The sequence below is a fragment of the Pinus tabuliformis genome, chromosome 5_1 (assembly GCF_031772625.1).
Source record: "Pinus tabuliformis cultivar Carrire ecotype Pingquan chromosome 5_1, CPIR1, whole genome shotgun sequence".
Taxonomy (NCBI): Eukaryota; Viridiplantae; Streptophyta; class Pinopsida; order Pinales; family Pinaceae; genus Pinus; species Pinus tabuliformis.
Window position 1 is genome coordinate 946,078,326 of NC_142305.1, and position 20,666 is coordinate 946,098,991.

The window sequence follows — 20,666 nt, forward strand, 5'->3', positions numbered from 1 at the left end:
ATGTGCACTTAGGAAGAATGTAAATAAACCTTTCCCAAGCAGCGAAAGTAGATCCAAGAAAATTATAGATCTAGTCCATTCTAATGTATGTAGTTTGTTGCCAATGAAACCTCTTGGAGTCTTTTTATATTATGTAACCTTTATTGATGATTTCTCTCGTAAGACGTGGATTTACTTCATGAATACGAAGAATGAAGTCTTTGACAAGTTCTAGGAATTTAACGCTGAAGTAGAAAACTTGAAGGGAGAAAAGATCAAGATCCTGAGATTTGATCATGTAGGAGAATATACCTCCAAGGAGCTCATTGTCTTCTATAAAGAAGCTAGGATTAAGAGGGAGTTGATAGTCCCTTACAATCCACAACAAAATGGAGTTGTTGAAAGAAAGAACAGAACCATCAAAGAATTTGTTAAGGCAATGATGCACAATCAAGACTTGCCTATGTTTTTATGGAGTGAAGCATCTATGACAGCTATCTACATTCAAAATAGAAGTCCTCATCCAATTTTGGAAGACAGGGCTCCTGGAAAAAGCGTTCACCGGACAAAAACCTTAGGTTGGTCATTTGAGAATATTTGGTGTCCTGTTTATATTCAGATAACTAAAGATAAGAGAGGGAAGTTAGAGCCTTAGGGAAAGAAAGGAACATTTGTTGGATACAGTGAGTCATCAAATGCCTACAGAATCTATGTTCCAAGACAAAAATAGATTGAAGTTAGCAAGGATGTGACCTTTGATGAGAATGTAGCCTATTGGAAATCCAAAGAAGTTCCCATTGGACTCTGACAAGGACGAAGAATATGAAGCTCCCAAAGAAGAAGATTCGAGTCCTTCAGAACATCCTATTGATCATCAAGAAGACCCAGAAGGGCCTAGCAATCCAGTGGACCCAGTTGTTGTTCCTGAAATCAGGAAGAGACCAACATGGCTTAGATCCACTTTGCAGGAAGCAAAAGGACATGCAGCACCACATGGCACCTTTAGGGAAAGCAAGAGACCAAAGAGGTATTCTAGTTATGCAGCTTTGATGACCAATCTTATTGATTTTGAACCTTCCACCTATGAAGAAGCAGCTAGCCAGCAAGTTTGGAAGGATACGATGTTGGAAGAATACCAATTGATTATGAAGAATGATTTAAGGGAAATTGTGTCGAGACCTTAAGGAAAGTCTGTTGTAACCTCCAAATGGGTATACAAGATCAAGCATGCAGTGGATGGAAAAATTAACAAATGCAAGGCAAGATTTGTGGCTAGAGGACTATCACAGAAAGAGGGAGAGGACTACGATGAAACCTTTGCTCCAGTTGCCAGATACACTACCATTAGATCTATTATTTCTATTGCTTACGCTATGGGTTGGAACTTACATCAGATGGATGTAAATACTGCTTTCCTCAACGATGTGATTGAGGAGGAAGTGTACATAGAACAACCTCAAGGTTTTGAGGTTCATGGAAGAGAGTCTCATGTTTGCAGATTGAGGAAAGCCTTCTATGGATTTAAGCAAGCACCTAGATCCTGGTACTCTTGAATTGACGGTTATCTGACAAGACTTGGCTTCTCCAAAAGTGATGTTGATCCAAACATGTACTTCAAGGTTGAGAAGAATGAACCTATAATCCTACTAATATATGTCAGTGACTTATTTCTGACAGGTGTGGAGCATCTCATTATTTGGTGTAAGTGGTGTTAGAAAATGTAACTAGGTTCGGTCTTCATAATTGATATTGTATTATATATTTTATGCAAAAGATCAGAAAGAAGAAAAAGAAATATTATTTTCAAGCATGGGTTTCATGCTCAAATTATTTGGTCATCTAGGTGAAGCATGGGTTTCATGGTAAAATTATTTGGTCATCTAGGTGATGCATGTTCTTCATGCTTCTAGGGTTTATTGCCAAAATAAAATTTGTCATAAGTCAAAATATTGTCCTTGAGTCAAGCCCCACTTGGACTTTGAAAAGAAAGTGGAAAAAGAAATTTATTTACATCAAAAATGTGATTTTTATGCCTCCAAGACCAAGTCGGCCCTATAAGGGTAATTCAACCTCATGGATGTGTATATATAGAGACAGTTTGACCTCATTTGAAGCACCACTCAAGAAAGTTCGATCTCCAATACAAGAAGTGTGAAATTCAAGAGGAGTTGGAAGCAAGAGAGAGAAAGAAGAAAGGAAAATCAAATTTTTTGCCCTAAAATCTATCTAAATTCCTCACATGTGTGAAGTTTTGACGCTGCTACAAGGGCCGAAATTGCAGAGTCACTGCAAGTCCAAAATTGTTGGGGGCCGAAATTCTAAAGTTGCAGGCCGAAATTTTGTAGTTGGTGTTGTTTTGGAAGGTGTTGACTTAAGTTGACTTTGACTTGCTAGGAAAGCTTGGGAGGAGGGTTGACTTGGGTCTTGTTGGAGGTCTTGGTCTTGTTGTTTGGGTCTCAAATTCCTCATTTGATCTGATTCTATAAGACGAGAAGAATCTTATGGGTTTACCCCTTGGAGGGGTTTTGCACTGGCTTGGAGCCTACATCTTATGTTCACTGTCTGTTTTTTATTTTCATTGTTTTTGGTTTTGGTAATTGTTTGATGAAATAGAACATAACGAAGTAATAAGAAAGCCAACATAACTTCACAAGAAAATATTAAGTAAAGGGAAATTACCCTAAATGTTGCCCCTATTGATTTCTCAACATGGTTTCAAAGCTAGGGTGAAGAAGAAGGCAACTTGAAGATCACTCTTGTTGGCACAAGTGGAAGAATTTCATCAGAGATACCTTGAAGGACATCTTTTGCGGGAAGGACGCTAGGACGGATATAAGTAAGGACATTAGAGAAGGATACAAGGAATATCTTGAAGGAAGGCTACTACTCCTCCATTGAAGACTTTATACCTTGAAGAAGAATATTGATCTCTCTCTCTTGAAAGGCTATTTTTTGAGGTATATTTGGAAGACATCTTTGCAAGAAGCATCATAGACAAGAAAGCATCAAGAATTATGGGAACATCATCTACACTCTTTGGAGCAGCTTGAAGATCTTGGAAACATCAAAGTACTTGGAAACATCAAAGTACTTGTAGATCTCTTCATCAAGCTAGACACTCTTATATCAAGTAAGTACTACATTAATCTCTATGGCTCAATCTTCAAATCAAATGATTTCATTTTGTAAGGAAGGCAATAAGCTTGATGGATCAACAAACTTTCAAGCATGGAAGAAAAGACTAGATTTGATACTTGTAGAGAATGAAATCATGGAAAATGTTCAAGGCAAAGTTGCAGAACCAGAGAAAGATAAGTCTCAATAATGGGCCAAGTACATGAAAGGAGAAGTGAGGGCTCAAAGGATCCTTATTGAATCCATTAAGAATCATCTCATTTCTTTTGTTGCAAATTTGGGCATATCTAAAGCAATTTATGATAGGTTGGTGAAATTATATTTTGTAAGCACGATAGGTCTAGATATCTCTAAGGAATAAGCTTTACAAGACAAGGTTATCAAAGGATGAAGACTTGACCTCATACCTCTTGAAGGTTTCACAATTAAGGGATCAATTACAAGGGCTTGGAGAAGTTGTGACTGATTCTGAATTAATAACTTGTATACTCAATGCATTACCTCCCGAATGGAGTAGCTTTGTGACAAGCATTTACTCAAGGAAGGACACTCCAAACTTTGATGAGATATGGTCTTTGTGTATGATAGAAGAAACAAGAATAAAGGCAAAAGATGACACCGAACCAAATGAAAGGTCCCAAGCTTTTGTTGCTAAAGTAAAGAAGAAGAAAGGGAAGTTTGGAAAGTTTGAGCCTCGTCAAAGGAACACCAATCAACCACAAAGAAATCTAGATATGTCCAAAGTGCAATGCTTTGGATGCAATGAATATGGACATTTTAAGAGAGATTGTCCCAAAGACCTACAAAATAAGAAGAACAATAAGAGGAAGGAAAGAAGTGGAGCACATACAACTGAAGAAAATGAAGAACCCGAGAAGAAGCCGAAGAATGAAGACACCAAGGATCTCTATTATTAAAGTACTCTTCCACCATTAGTGTGTTTTCCTTTTCATTAGTAGATGGCAGTTATAGTAGCATGTACAGTTACATTTGTAGAAGTTTGGTATTTGAGCATGACATCATGGAAAGAAGCATAAAGCATTGGAAGGATTAGAGTCTACATCATCAGTTGCATCTCATTAGTAGCAATCATCAAGAAAAGATATATGATCTTGGACCATCCAGCACTCCACCATTCATGCAGTTATTATTTGACATTCACATCATTATAGAAGCAGACTACTAGCTAGAAAGGATCACAAGGATCCTTGATAGTGATTATGTAGATTCTTCACTATGTGAAAGAATCTGTGTATCTTGACAAGTGTTGGAAAATGTAACTATGCTCAGTCTTCATAATTTGTATTGTAATCATATTTGTTATTAAAAGAAAGAGAAAAATATACTTTGAAAAGCATGGGTTTCATGCTCTATATTTTATTTGTCAACTAGGTCAAGCATGTTCTTCATTCTTTACGATTTATTGAGTCAATTAGATATTTGTTATATGTATAATACCCTTATTAGCACTTTGTATCAAGAAAGAAGTCTAGCCCCCGAGGGATAGCTCAAATGGTCGAGTTCCCGTTGATAGTACTCTCCCGGTTTGAGAGGTCACGGGGTCAAATCTCCTCGACGCCCTCGGGGGTAGGCCTGATGGCCGTGCCTGTCTACGTGGACGTAGCGGCCCACCTCCGGTGCCCCGTGAACCACATCGAAAAAAAAAAAAAAAAAAAAAAAAATCAAGAAAGAAGTCCTAAATTCAATGTAAAAAAGTTATGTTTGAGACTCCCAACACCAAGTCGGCTCTCCCAGCTAAGTCGGCCTAGAAGAGGCCTATTCGACACCTTGAGAAGGTATAAATAAGAAGATGATTCGACCTATTTGGCACCAATCAATCCACAAGTTTGATCTGCAACAAAAGACAAAAGAAGAAGGGCAAGCGAAGTCAAGAAGAAGAAGGAGAATCCAAGCAAAGAAGCAAAAATCTGATTTTTTACCTAAAAAAGTTCACACGTGCGAGTTTTTAGGGTTTTTTGTCACTACTACAGTTTGAAATTGCAAGATGAGAATCGCAGGGTAGAAGTATGAAGCCAAGATCTTGAAAGTTGCAAGAAGAAGAAGCATTGACCTTCATTGACTTGACTATTGTGGAGAAGATACTTTGGAGAGTTGACTTGGTGCTTGGTGGAAGTCTCTTTCTCTTGTTTTGAGTCTTGGTTGTCTCATTTTGACTTGGTTCTATATAAAGGAGAGTTGTTTGGGTTTTCCCTTAGGAGAGGGGTTTTGCCCTAGCTGAGAGCCTATATCTTGTGTCTCTTATTCTTGTGATCTTCACACACTTTAATTTGGTAATTGCTTGATGAAAGAAGAAGTAATAATAAAGAATTAAAGGCCAACACATACTCACAAGTAATTATCAAGGAAAGAGGAATCAAAACTCTTATCTCTATTTTACATTGATTTCTCAACATGGTATCATAGCTAAGGTTAAGGAAGGATGTTTTGAAGATCACCTCGTTGGCCATCTCTTTGAAGACTCCTTTGAAGCATCTATCTTCAATGGCTAACTATATAAAACAAGGCATCAAGGTTGTTGGAAACTTATTGATATCTACCAAAGATAGTATGATCAAGCTCATCTCAATACTATCTAAGGGTATCATGGACAAATGATTCTTCTACGCTCTTACAGGTACTTTTGATGATGAAGATGTATGGATAATTGACAGTGGAGCCTCTAGACACATGACAGGAGAAGTTGGTCAACTACAAACCTTATCAAAAAGAAACACCTCTCATGTAGTGGAGCTTGGAGATAATAAGAGTTATCCATTCAAAGGCATTGGGTCTACAATTTTGAAGTTAGAAGGCGGTGGAAACATTCATCTCAACAACATTCTCTTCGTTCCAGGTTTGCATAAAAATATTTACTTTCTATTTCTTGTCTAGAAGATAAAGGAGATAGAATTGCTTTCATAGATGGCAAGGTCCTTGTTTGGGGAAAGGGTTCTAACATTGATAAAGCTAAGGTCATTGGGATTCATGAGGGGAGGCTATATAGACTATTAACACCTCTTCCTCAAGCTCTTGTACATTTGGATATTAGCCCTTTTGAACTTTGGCATATAAGGTATGGTCGTCTTAACTATAAAATATTACCCTTTTTAAGCAAGATGGTAAAAGGGATCCCTAATTTGAAGGAAGACCATGGAGAAGTATGCAAGGGATGTGCTTTGGGTAAAACTGTTAAAAGGCCATTCAGATGCAATGGTACCAGATCTAAGGAAATATTAGACCCCATTCATTCAGATGTATGTGGTCCAATAGCAGAAAAATCTCTTAGAGGTCATCAATGTAACATTTATTGATGATCATTCAAGGAAAACATTTATCTATCTCCTTAAATCTAAAGATGAAGTTTGTGAGAAATTCCAAGAATTCAAAGCAGAAGTAGAAATCTTAAAAGAAAGGCAAATAAAAACTCTAAGATCCAATAATGGTGGGGAATAAACTTCCAAGGAATTTATAGCTTTTTGCAAGGAAGCAGGTATTAAGAGGGAGCTTATAGTTCCCTACAATCCTCAACAAAATGGAGTGGCTAAAAAAAAGAATAGAACAATTGAAGAATGTGTGAGAACCATGCTCCATGATCAAGATCTACCAAAATTCTTATGGGGAGAAGCAGCATTGATAATAGTCTACATATAAAATAGAAGCCCTCATAAGATTCTTGAAAACATGACTCTGAAAGAAGCTTTTTCAGGAAGGAAGCCTAATGTAGATCATCTTCGAATCTTTGGATGTCCTGTTTATATTCACATTCCAAAACACAAGAAAGAAGTTAGACTCTACCAACATGAAAGGAACCTTTGTTAGATATAGCTTGACATCTAAGGCCTACAAAATCTATATTAAGGAAGACTGTGGTATTGAAGTTAGTAGAGATGTCATTTTTTGATGAAAACATTGCATACAAAAGATCCAAGGACTTTCCCGTTGACTCTGATGAAGAAGTACCACTCTTTGAAGAAAAAGAAGATCATGACAACAATGAAGTTCCTACCATCAATCAAGAAGATGAAGGACCAAGTGAACCTATTCAACAAACTATCATTCCAGAAAATCGAAAAAGACCAGCGTGGTTAAAAGCAACTTTACAAGAAGTCAAAGGTCATGGAGCAGTGAAAGGAGCCTTTACAGAAAGTAAAAGACCTAAAAGATATTTCAAGTACGCAACATATATGACAAAACTTATTGAAGCAGAACCCTCCACTTATGAACAAGCAGCTAAACAAACAAAATGGAAGAAAGTTATGCAAGAGGAAAACCAGTCTATCATGAAGAATGGAGTTTGGGAAATTGTTCCTAGACCTAGTGACAAATCAATTGTCACTTCAAAATGGATTTATAAAATCAAACATGCGATAGATGGAAGCATTGATAAATACAAGGCAAGATTTGTAGCTAGAGGTTTCTCTCAAAAGGAAGGAATTGACTATGAAAAAACTTTTGCTCCCACATCCAGGTACACTACTATAAGATCTTTATTTTCTTTAGTTGCCTCTATGGGATGGAATATCCATCAAATGGATGTAAAAACAACATTCTTGAATGGGACTATAAATGAAGAAGTATATATTGAACAACCACAAGGATTTGAAATCCATAGCAAAGAAACTCACGTTTGCCGATTAAAGAAAGCATTATATGGCCTAAAACAAGCTCCAAGAGCTTGGTATGCTAGAATGGATGCCTATTTACTAAGAATTGGATTTGTAAAGAGCATTGTTGACCCAAACCTATACGTCAAGGTTGTCAAGAATGAACTTGTTATTATACTGTTATATGTGGATGACCTACTCATTACAGGTGTAGAAAATCGTATTCAAGAATGTAAGAAGATGTTGGCAGCTGAATTCGAAATGAAAGATCTTCGGCTTATGCATTATTATTTGGGCTTGGAAGTTTGGCAGAAGCCAGGCGAAATATATCTTGGTCAAGGTAAGTATGTGATCAAGATCTTACAAAAGTTTGGCATGATGGATAGTAAGCCCATGACAACCCCCATGATCACAAATTTGAAGAAGTTGAAAAGCTCAAATTCTAGTCTTGTGGATCCTACAAGCTATCGTCAGTTGGTTGGCTCCCTTATGTACTTAGTAAATACCAGACCTGACATATGTTATGCAGTAAATGTCCTCAGTCAGTTTCAGTTGGAGCCTCGTCATGATCATTGGGTAGCTGCAAAACATATCTTGAGATACCTACATGGAACAATTCATCACTGCCTAAAATATGATGGCAAGGAAATTCTATTATCAGGATTTACAGACTCTGATTGGGGTGGTAGTGAGACCGATGGAAGAAGCACTACTGATGGTTGTTTTAATTTGGGATCTACTATGATCTCATAGATGAGTTGAAAACAAGACTCTGTTGCTTTAAGTAGTGCTATAGTTGAATATGTTGCAGCCTGTGAAGTTGAAAAAAAAAGTTGTTTGGCTAGGGAAGCTTCTTACAGATCTATTTGAAGGACCTATAGATCCCACCATCATATTTTGTGACAACCAAAGTAGCATCAAGTTGACTGAGGATCCTGTGTTCCATGCTAGAACAAAGCACATTAATAATAAGTATCATTACATTAGAAGTTTGGTACAAGATGGGGTTGTAAAGCTACAATATATCTCAACAGATGAACAAGTAGTCGATATCTTGACTAAATCTCTTCCCAATAAGAAGCTTGAGTATTTGAGAAGCAAGCTTGGATTAGTTGATATATCCCATTTGATTGAGAGGGAGGATTGATGAGTTACTGTACCTTAGGCTTAACAAGCCCGTATGATGGTACTTAGGGTTGGTATCTTGGCAGATAGCCTAGATGATACCTAGATCCCTATTAGGTTTGCTACCTTGGCAAGTAGCCTAAATGGTACCTAGATCTTTGTTGGTGCCTTGGCAGGTAGCCTAGATGACACATGGATCCTTGTTGAATTGGTGTCTTGGCAGGTAGCCTAGATGATACCTAGAACCCTGTTAGGGTTGGTGTGTTAGTAGGTAGCCTAGATGACACCTGGATCCCTGTTGGGATGGTACCTTGGCAGGTAGCCTAGATGGTACCTAGATACCTTGGCAGTTGGCCTAGATGGTATCAAAGATCTCTAGCATTATATATGTTGATTGTGATACTCTTCTTAGAACATTTCAACTTGAGGTCATCCTTGTACTACTTTGTTTAATTATGAATACCTCCCCAGTTAGAGGGAGTGTTGGAAAATGTAACTATGTTTGGTCTTCATAATTTGTATTGTAATCATATTTATTATTAAAAGAAAGAGAAAAATATGTTTTAAAAAGCACAGGTTTCATGCTCTATATTTTATTTTGTCAACTAGATCAAGCATGTTCTTCATGCTTTAGGGTTTATTGAGTCAATTAGATATTTATTATATGTATAAGACCCTTATGGGCACTTTGTATCAAGAAAGAAGTCCTAAATTCAAGGTAAAAATGTCATTTTTGAGACTCCCAACACCAAGTCAGCTCTCCCAGCTAAGTCGGCCTAGAAGAGGCCCATTCGACACCTTGAAAAGGTATAAATATTAAATAAGATGAATCAATCAATCCACAAGTTCGATCTGCAACAAAAGACAAAAGAAGAAGGGCAAGCGAAGTCAAGAAGAAGGAGAATCCAAGCAAAGAAGCAAAAATCTGATTTTTGACCTATCAGTTCACACGTGCGAGTTTTTAGGGTTTTTTGAAACTGCTACAGTCCAAAATTGCAGGACAAGAATTGCAAGGTCGAAATCTGAAGTCGAGATCTTGAAAGTTGCAAGCAGAAACATTTACCTTCATTGACTTGACTATTGTGGAGAAGATACTTCGGAGAGTTGACTTGGTGCTTGGTGGAAGTCTCTTGGTCTTGTTTTGAGTCTTGGTTGTCTCATTTTGACTTGGTTCTATATAAAGAAGAGTTGTTTGGGTTTTCCCCTAGGAGAGGGGTTTTGCCCTGGCTGAGAGCCTATATCTTGTGTCTCTTATTCTTGTGATCCTCACACACTTTAATTTGGTAATTGCTTGATGAAAGAAGAAGTAATAATAAAGAAATAAAGGCCAACACATACTCACAAGTAACTATCAAGAAAAAAGGAATCAAAACCCTTATCTATATTTTACATCAATTTCTAATTTTCTCAACAACAAGCATATTTCTACCAAAATTATGGAAGCTAGCATCAAAGAAGGCTCGCAGAAATGAAGTCGCAACATGAAGATATAATTGAGTACTTCTCATCTTAGAGAAGGAATCTCATCTTGAACACCATTCTACACATCATCCTCAAGAAGAAATGCAACTCGAAAAGAATACTAGATGGTAAGCATAAAGGAAGATGTATGTATAAGAGATTCTCATTAGGAAGTAGAATTCATGTCTTCAGTAATATTGCGGGAAGAGATTGTAGCAGAAATATGCTTGGTCACACAAACATGGTATGTTTTGGATGAGATTGGATTGGACAGAACTCTTCCCTTTGATTGCTCAACACATAGAAGCATGATGGATAAGAAAGAACTCTTCCATATACATAGAAGCATGATAGATAAGCTTAATTTGGTATATAGAAACATGATGAATGGGCAGAACACATGATGAAGTTGATCAACATCCGATATGGTCTTTTGAACAATGAAAGATGTACACGACTTAAGAGGGAGTTGCACAATTTTTTGTCAAGATATGATTTTGAAGCTTATGATTAGGTCACTCCACAAACGCATTAATCAACACTTGAAAGGCAGAAAGCATGAAAAAGGATTCTAGTATGAAGATAAACCATACAAGGGAATGTTGATCTCATAAGACGCTATTAGTAGAACATGAAATCTTGAGGGCTATCACAACTGGGTAACCCTGATTTTGATAATTTGGTATTGATGATTCGTTTGAGATATGACTTGGCTACCTGGAAGGACATATTGCAGAAGTATGGATTGAAAAGATAACAGTTGAGATAATATATCTACAATTGTTTGGTTTAAGCTCAATTCTAATCACATGGATTGAGTGGACAACATTTATTTTGGCTTAGCAGTATGGTTGACAAAAATATATACATCATGAGGGCAGGAAAGGTAGCAAGTCACTAGATAGCATGTTAGTCATGTTGGATCTGATGATATTCACTTTCCGATAAAGCAATGATTAACTCTACATTGATTGGTTTGGCAAGATACTATTGATGATGAAGAAGTTGAATGATGCAAAGTGATATAAAAGGTTGATGGCATGAACCCTATTACAAAGAAAGATCGAGAAAGAGTTTGGCTCCACAACATCCAGGAAGGTTGAAGCTCACATATGATATGAAGATAAGGGAGAGGAGCCCTTGCAGCTACTACTATGATCTCCATGGAAGAACAAGTAGTCGATGAAAGAAACAAAGAATGAAGCATATGAGTATGATAAAGTCTCCCTAATTGAGAGAGAGCAAGATAATCTCCTTTATATATGGAAAAGGAGTAATGACATCCTCCTTGGTTGAGAAGGAGTGATGGTGGACACTATATTCTCTTCTCCATGTGTCATGCACTAGGCCAGGACTAACAGTCGTACGTCTAGTGAAGGCCATGGAGGGAGAATGGAGGATTTGATAAGCATCTAGGAACTGGTACTCCTTGAGTATTGAAAATCCAAGATAGGAAGTAGTTTCGTGGACCGACACTCTTTAAGGATCTAATAGGGTATCCAAGATAAGAGTGGTCGAAGAGGACTGATATTCTTTGAGGATTGGGAATCCAAGATAAGAATAAGTCCTAGAAGGGCATACCTTGTGAACATTCGGATGGGATATGTGCCTTGAGAAGCTGAGATGTCCATATGTGTGTGCCTCCCAGCGTTGTGCTCTAGTCTTGTGAAGAGTTAGAGCTTGTTAGTCAAAGACCTAATTATGTCGGTATTTGACAATGTTGGTCATGATGTTGATGCTTAAAAGATGGCTTACTATTGAAAATATTAGCGAGAAAAGGGTTCCTTGATTTGTGCCCTAATCATAGGAGCCAGAACGAGTTCCTTCTTGTGCATGACTTGCGTTCCTTAAAATTAGGAGATTCCCTATAAATTAGGACAATTTCCTATAATTTAAGAATTAGTGCCTAAAAATTAGGAAGAGTTAGGTTGCAGTTAACTGACGTGTTAAAATTAAAAGTCGAGTTCTTGATTTTCTAGTGTGAGTTGATTGAGGAAAAACACAACTAATTGAGTTTCAAGTGGTTGACTTGAAATAGGACGAGTTGCATGAGCAACTAAATCATGCTAACTCAAATCAATCACAAAATCATTCCTTAATTAGTGTAGGAATTTACAGGGTAAGTTCCTCAGAAAGAACACCAAAAGGACACCGCTCACAACCAGATCACAGATCAATACACCAGTATTTTGACGTGGTTAAAACCCTCAAAGAGGGAAACAGTCCACGGCCTGCGCCAACGTGGCTACTACAGGCAATTTATTAATCAAAGAATGAAAATTTACATAAGCTTCTCTCATGCACGGATTACCCGAACAATGACCCTCCATGCGCTTTAAATAGAACTCATGGACCAATCGGGTGTCAAGCCACGGATCAAGTATCGGTAATACCAAGGAGAGAGTGAACCGTCGGATCACTACATATCGTGACCGTCGGATTGTAAGTTACAAAATGTACAACGGTAAAGAAACACACTTTACCTAACTCTATACTAGACCAAGTTGAACTTAACTATTTCCTATGTGTCGGAATATCCTAACATCCCCCCTTAAGAACAACTTGGGATAGGATTGAAGGATTTACAAATATGACACAATAGGAGAAGGAAGGAGGCACTAGAGCCTATCCCCCCTTAGTGACAACTTCCTGAACTCCAAGCATATATCGAAGTTTAGTGAACTTCGCCTCTGTGAGAGCCTTTGTGAAGATGTCTGCAACCTGATCATCTTTTGGTTTCTTCTCTTGGCCTGTGGCTATTCTGTAGAGACCTTTACTTCTAAGTAAATCTTCCATGTAGGATATCCATTGGAAGTAGTTAGTGCTGTCAAGAATGACTTGGCATAGACTTTCCATTTTAAAAAAAAACTGAAGCTGAAGATGCTGAAAGTAAGTGTTCCAATGGATAGATCTCGAAAAATTAGGCTGTTTTAAAAAAAACGGCTCTGAAAAAGGCTTCCGGATGAAGAAGTTATGGCTTTTTGAAAAAAATTGTTGAAGTTGCCGGCAAAGTGCGGGAATGAAATAATCCGCCCCCACAAAATGGAGACTTGAACCCAAGACCTCTACTCTCTTAAAATAGCTTTGAACCAATTGATCTATACAAAAAATTTGAGAAAGAGAGAGAGAGAAAGAGGGGGGGGGGCCTTGGTTTGCGTGCTTGCCTTGAGAAAGCTCTTTTTCCCTACAAAACACAAAACACAAAACCCAACACGGACATGCAAAGAAAACGAACCTTATGGCTCGAAGTTAGCTTTAGCCAAAAAACTAGATATTTTCAAAAATGAACCTTGCGGCTCAAAGTTAGCTTTAGCCGAAAAACTAAATATTTTTCTCAATGTTTCTGATTTTCCGAGATCACACTAAGGTGCAGGGAAAAGAGCATACGCATGAGAAAAATCCTTCCTTTCTGTTTCTGATTTGCCCATATCGCACAGAGTCGCAGGGCAAAGAACATACGCAGAAATGAAAGGTATAGATCCGGTTAAAAAAAAAGCTAAATAAACCGAAACCGAAATAAGCAGAGAGAAAATAACAGTAAACTGCAAATAAAGACTATATACCTCCAGATCTTAAAAATGACGCAGCTAGGGCTACCGGAAACCTTTTCGCGTGAAACGAAAGGGGTTCCTCACTGGAACAGATGCTCCGAACACAACAGAGCAGTCCTCTGGCCCGAAAGCAGTCAGAAACAGCAGATCTAGGAAACGGCAGTCGGATGCAGTTCTACCAACTTCAAATTTGGATCACCAACGGACGCGGCCCTCAAATAGCTCTGATACCATGTAGGAATTTACAGGGTAAGTTCCTCAGAAAGAACACCAAAAGGACACCGCTCACAACCAGATCACAGATCAATACACCAGTATTTTGACGTGGTTAAAACCCTCAAAGAGGGAAACAGTCCACGGCCTACGCCAACGTGGCTACTACAGGCAATTTATTAATCAAAGAATGAAAATTTACATAAACTTCTCTCATGCACGGATTACCCGAACAATGACCCTCCATGCGCTTTAAATAGAACTCATGGACCAATCGGGTGTCAAGCCACGGATCAAGTGTCGGTAATACCGAGGAGAGAGTGAACCGTCGGATCACTACATATCGTGACCGTCGGATTGTAAGTTACAAAATGTACAACGGTAAAGAAACACACTTTACCTAACTCTATACTAGACCAAGTTGAACTTAACTATTTCCTATGTGTCAGAATATCCTAACAATTAGAAAACTCACTAATTTTAACCATTCGAATAGGCACAAGTTTAATCATTGTTTTGATGAGCACGAGTTGGTGAGAGCAAGCAATAGGAAGCACGAGTTTGTGAGTGGAGCTTGTGAGAGGAAGAGTGTGCAAGAGAAGCTTGTGCATAGATTGGTAGAGGGCAGCAAAGATCAACAGTCTTGCAGGTGTTTCAAGCTTAGTTCTAGTAGAGAAATCAAATTGGTTTCTATTGAGACAAAGTTATTTTGTAAGAGATCTATTGGTCAATTTTTCTATCAATAAAATTCTCAAACAAGCAAAGGGTTTTCCCAGTTGGGTTCCCTAGTAAAAAAAAAATTAAAAATATTGTGTCTTGAATTGTGTGACTGTGTTTTATTCTTTGTTCCCATTCCATGGCACTCTAGTAGATAATTTATGTGCCTTATGAATAGAACTAGGTTCAGAATTGTTCATTAAGCAGTAGCAGAAATTCGTGGAAAATCTACACTTACAAATCCAACTCTTCTTATGAGAACATTTCAGTTTGAGAGTATATCCATGTACCTATTATGTGGTTAGGAATACCTCCCTAGTTAAGAGGGAGTGTTAGAAAATGTAACTAGGTTTGGTCTTCATAATTGATATTGTATTATATATTTTATGTAAAAGATCAAAAAGAAGAAAAAGAAATATTATGTTCAAGCATAGGTTTCGTGCTCAAATTGATTGGTCATCTAGAGTTTATTGAGTCAAAAGAATATTTGTCATCAGTCAAAATATTGTCTTTGAGTCAAGTCCCATTTGGACTTTAAAAAGAAAGTGGAAAAATAAAATTAATCAAGTCAAAAATATAATTTTTACACCTCTAAGACTAAGTCATCCCTGCCTCTTCAAGTCGGCCCTAGAAGGGGTAATTCGACCTCCTAGATGTGTATATATAGAGACAATTTGACTTCGTTTGAAGCACCACTCAAAAAAGTTCGATCTCCAAGACAAGAAGTGTGAAATTCAAGAGAAGGAGTTGGAAGCAAAAGAGATAAAGAGGAAAGGAAAATCGAAATTTTCGCCCTAAAATCTATCGTAAATTCCTCACATGTGCGAAGTTTTCAAGCTGATGCAGGGGCCGAAGTTGCAAAGTCACTACAAGTCCAAAATTCTGGAGCTGGTGGCCGAAATTTTGTAGACGGTGTTGTTTTGTAAGGTGTTGACTTAAGTTGACTTTGACTTGCTAGAAGAGCTTGGGAGGAGGCCTGAATTGGGTCTTGTTGGAGGTCTTGGTCTTGTTGCTTGGGTCTTAGATTCCTCATTTGATCTCATTCCATAAGAAGAGAACAATTTTCTGGTTTTCCCCTTGGAGGGGTTTTGCCCTGGCTTGGAGCCTACATCCTGTGTTCATTGTCTATTTGCGATCTTCATTGTTTTTGGTTTTGGTAATTGTTTGATGAAACAGAAGATAATAAAGTAATAAGAAAGCCAACATAACTTCACAAGCAATTTTGAAGTAAAGAGAAATCACCCTAAGTGTTATCCCTATTGATTTCTCAACAAGAGGGAGTTGGCTTCTGAATTCAATATGAAGGATCTTGGGTTGATGCACTCTTATTTGGGGCTAGAAGTATGGCAAAAGCCTGGTGAAGTTTTTCTTGGTGAAGGAAAACATATTATCAAGATCCTGCAGAAGTTTGGAATGATGGACTGTAAATCGATGTCGAAACCCATGGTAACAAATTTGTTTCAGTTGGAGCTGAAAGAAGACTTCTAGGTACACCCAATGTGTATATTGTACAAGAAGGTCGAGGTACTCCGAATTAAAGTCATAGGGTAAGTAAAGGTCCAGTGGACATGCTACAACCCTAAGGAAGTGACATGGGAGCTATTTTTGAATTTTTTATCAAATTTTATATATATACACACCTACATGGTAATGTGCACTAAGGACAGTGTCAAATAAGGTGGAGAGGAATGTAATACCCAAGTTTTGATCCATGGATTAATAATGTGTTTGTACATGATGAAAAGTCAGAGAGCCTAGCATTATAATAGTTTTTTATTATTAATAATAAAAATACATCATCAATTGTAGATAAACAAGGACAAGAGTTATAAGGGGCTATGATTCCACGAGAGAGGGAATAGCTAGAGACTCGAGAGATTAAACCAAAATTATAATATTTCATTGATCCCATACTTGAATTTGTTGGGAAAAGGAGTTACATGAGCTTCCTGGGGAAGCCACATGGCACATTATGAAAATTGTTAAATTATGAACCTAGCATCTAGCAATTAATTCCTAGTAAATTTATCACAAATCTGTTGAATAAAATCACAAGTAGATTCTTAACACAATTATTCAATGGAAGCACAATTACACAACCAATCTCAATCACATGTGACACATACAAATTCTTCCCAATCAACAATTCTTCATTAAATTAATAATTTGAACCTACTTGGGCTCCCATCTTGGGATAATGGCCAACTGAGGAAAATACATTTACACCATACCCTGGATCTGATACCATTGATCAGGCCCTAGATCTGTCCTTAATCTACTTGGTTGATCTGAATCTTCTATGTCACACCCTTGCACCTTCCTTAGACCCAGCACACTTGAGTTTCTCACTCCTCACTTGACAAAATCTCTCTCAATGGCTTGTGTCATTGTATGGTGTCTTTCTCCTATCCTTAGCCTTGCTTTTATAACTTCACATTGAGCTAATTCCCTAACCCTAATCTCCAAAGCGATGGATGGTCGTGATTAGATCTCACCTCACTTGATATCAACAATTGAGATTAGAACATGATCACTAAAGTAAGCACTTTACTTTTCCACGGTTCCTTTAGCTCAATAGCCAACATAATCAATTATGTGTTTTTCCTAAGTTAGACTTAGGCTAAGTTACAAAAGCAATTTACTCGATGCCTGAGCAAGTATCTAAAGAGACTTTGGGCAACTTCTGCATGCCTAGACACTTAGGCCTATGTAGAAGTAGCTGCTCGAGCTACAAACATCAACAAGCATTTAATCATATTTCTTGATCGTTGGGGGATGATTCCTCATTCTTTCATTTTCATTCATTCTTGTTCTTGTTTCTTGGAAAAAGAAGAAGATTTTTGTACCAGAAAACCATTATTAGTTGGTTGTATGAGAAGAATGGTTATTTTCTGGCAATGTGAAGATGCCTAAGTGCATAGATGCATTTGGCATTTTGAGGAAATCTGTCCACTGCTAAGAATCTATGGAGCCTTTAACATTGAGATTTCCTAACTAGATTGTATTGGAGCCCTGGAGAGAAATGGAATAGCCTAAGGGACTGCATTGCAGAGAAAGGAATTTTGTTTTTGGGTTGAGCATGCTGAGGTGGAAAGACAGCAGGCAAGTTGAAATTGTTGTATGATTGAGTAAACTATAACAGCATGTGAACTTGACTATCTGTTAGTGATTGGAGTCCGCCTAGGCACCCATCCTTGTGGATTCATAGTCTCAGCTCAAGAGTGACCTGCCGCTTAGAGATTTGGGGCAGCAATATCCATAGTTGGATGGAACATCCGACGTCCGCAATGAGTTGGTGTGGTTATATGCTAAAGATAAGTGTTCTCTGTGTAATTTATTCATGTTGTGTGTACTCTGTGCTTTCTCATTGATTAACGCTATGTATCTCTTTTGACGCTATGCATTGTGTGAGAATTAGAAATAATGTTTTCTTGTTTTTATATATACTTTCTTGATGGTTTTGCATAGTTCTTTTCTATTGCACGCTTCTTGATTCATGTAAAACAATATTACAGTTTGAAACTAAGATCAAGAATGCACGGTAACCTACGATTTGGGTACGTTACAGTTTGACTTCATGCATCTTGGATTTATCTCATTTTGAGTTATAAGAACTTTCCTCATATATCTTTCTTCTAGAACACAGCAACATGTATGGTACCAGACTGCAATTATATTAAGCTTGCCCCATTCTTATCAACACACACTTACAATTAGTTATTTGGGTCTTAGTTTTCTAGATGGTCCACCATAGTTTTTGAAGATGTTCTTTTGGGTTTTAGGTTAAGTCTGATTATGTAGTTAAAAAATAAAAATAAAAAGAACGCTCAATCCATTCCTAACGATAGTGACAGGCAACGACCAAGTTTACGTAGACCTGACCTGTATTTGAAAAATAGGTTGGTTCATAACTTCATACCATAGCCAACTAGACATGGCTAGACCTGGGTTTGATTCAGTCAAACGCAGCTGGGTCAAGAAGACTTGGCCAAAATTTTGCCAGGTATTGGTTTGACTCGACTGGGTCTAAAGTGTCAATTTGGATCAGACAATGCCTCTATCTTATAAATGGCCAAAAAGACCATTTGCCCCACTTTCAATTTTCTTTAAGTGGGTTTTCGAGCAGGGTTTTGCACTAAGTTTTTGGCATTTTGCAAAGTGAGACTTGAGGCATATTAGCAATCTGGCACAGGTTAGGATGCAGCATAATCAACCTATCCCTTCAATGGCACAACATTTTGGTTGAATCAAGAGAGACAAGGTGCACTCTATACCACAGTATTTATGAAATGTATACCCATGCCTGTGCTTATAAACTAAAATGAAAATACATATTGTAAGAAAATAAATAAATGAACACAATACTCAACATCAATTCAGATATATTTAAAACCAAAGTATATACATCATCTAGGGCACGAAATCATTTTCGTCCATAACTTCATTCCACGGTGTTATTTATGCATGGTGTACTAGTTTTGGGATACCAAATGTGTTATTGTTACATTATGTTTATTTTCGATGCAAAATATTTTTATTTTTCTGGAAATTGTGTCTTTTTTGTATTTTTGGATTTGGCAAGTCTTTGTCGATGGGTGGAGCGGAGTCACTAGTTACGTTTGACCCTTCCACCAAAACGAGTCTTGTGCCGAATTGCATCTGGTGACTTTGTTCATAACAAAAGTGTAATTCAATGAGTTCATAAATTTTGGTTTCTACTCCTAAGGTCTTAACTCCAGGTTTAAAATTCTATTTCATTGATGAAATTTTGGAAGAAATTTAATTAAATTTAAAACATGGAAACTGAAAAAGAAGTCAAATAGTTGAAAGCAAAAAATGGCAATTTGGATGGAAGAAGTCTGGGTGGAGAGATGCCTTTGATGAAGACCGGGCGTTCGGACAAATTAATGGCTTTGTCTTTGGAAGCGTGGGCGAGACGAAGCGCCTCCTTGTGCAGTAGACTGTTGTTATGTTCTTCGAGAGCACTCATCTGCATGTTGCGACTGCCCTCGTTTCCATATGGATTGCGTCTGTGCTTTCGCCCATACTCTTTGCAGATGGAGCAGAATATCCTGTGGGTACCCTCGTGGAGGGCCACGTAAGCCCACTTGTAGGTCTCCGCCCACTCGTCCCTCCACTTCTTGACCACCCTCTTCTTCTTGCGCCCGCCGCTCATCTGTTGCTGTTGCTGCTGCTGTTGCTGCTGCTGCAGCACTTGCATCTGCATTTGCTGGTGCTGATCAAGGGTACCGCAGTGATCTTGAACATGAGGAGGAGGGGGGATGTTGACGAGGGCATGGTGTGAAAAGTGGTGGGCGGGGTCGTCGTCGCTCGGGCCCATCTCCAGATCGATCTCCTCTTCCACCTCCACTTCCACCTCCACCTCCCCATCGTTGCCCATCACGAGCCCATGGCTCCTCGCCTGCTCCAACAAATTCATCTCCTCCATGTTCATGTTCATCATCTCTACCCCGCCTCCTTTCCTTCCCTTGCTATTCCTGTTTCTCACTATTCCTGGTTTTCACTCTTGGATTCAACAATGTCATTAGCTGAGAAACCTTCGATCGGATCTCTCTAATTCCATTCTTCCAGTCCTTCGATTATTTTATCATATGCTTGTTATTTTTTTATCGAGTTAATGTTTGTATTGCCCCAGCTTGGTTAAGTCAAGCAATTTTACAATAAATTTGGATTTCCATCATCAATGTGGCCACACTTCTTTGTACCTGCCATGAATTAACATTAAAATATGCATGTTACATGAGTTCCTTTATATTCAAGCTTTTTTAATGGAGAAGTTGGTTTTAAGATGAAGTTTGCGGATCCATATGATACTTTCTTTTTTTAAAGTTGAATGTGGCAGAACTTATCATGATTTAAT

At 38.0% G+C, this 20,666-nt stretch overlaps 1 protein-coding gene across 2 annotated transcripts in view; it reads right to left on the bottom strand.

Moving 5' to 3' along the window:
• LOC149167897 (uncharacterized) overlaps positions 1 to 20,455 on the bottom strand; it is a 402,638-nt gene extending 382,183 nt beyond the window's left edge. Inside the window, exon 1 of one of the 2 annotated variants that reach the window (XM_089433237.1) lies at positions 19,661 to 20,455. In XM_089433237.1, coding sequence (XP_089289363.1) covers positions 19,661 to 20,249 — 589 coding nt within the window. In that variant the 5' untranslated portion in view covers positions 20,250 to 20,455. The remainder of the gene's footprint in view (positions 1 to 19,660) is intronic. The other variant, XM_089433236.1, reaches the window with a different exon arrangement.
• Positions 20,456 to 20,666: the final 211 nt, after the last annotated feature.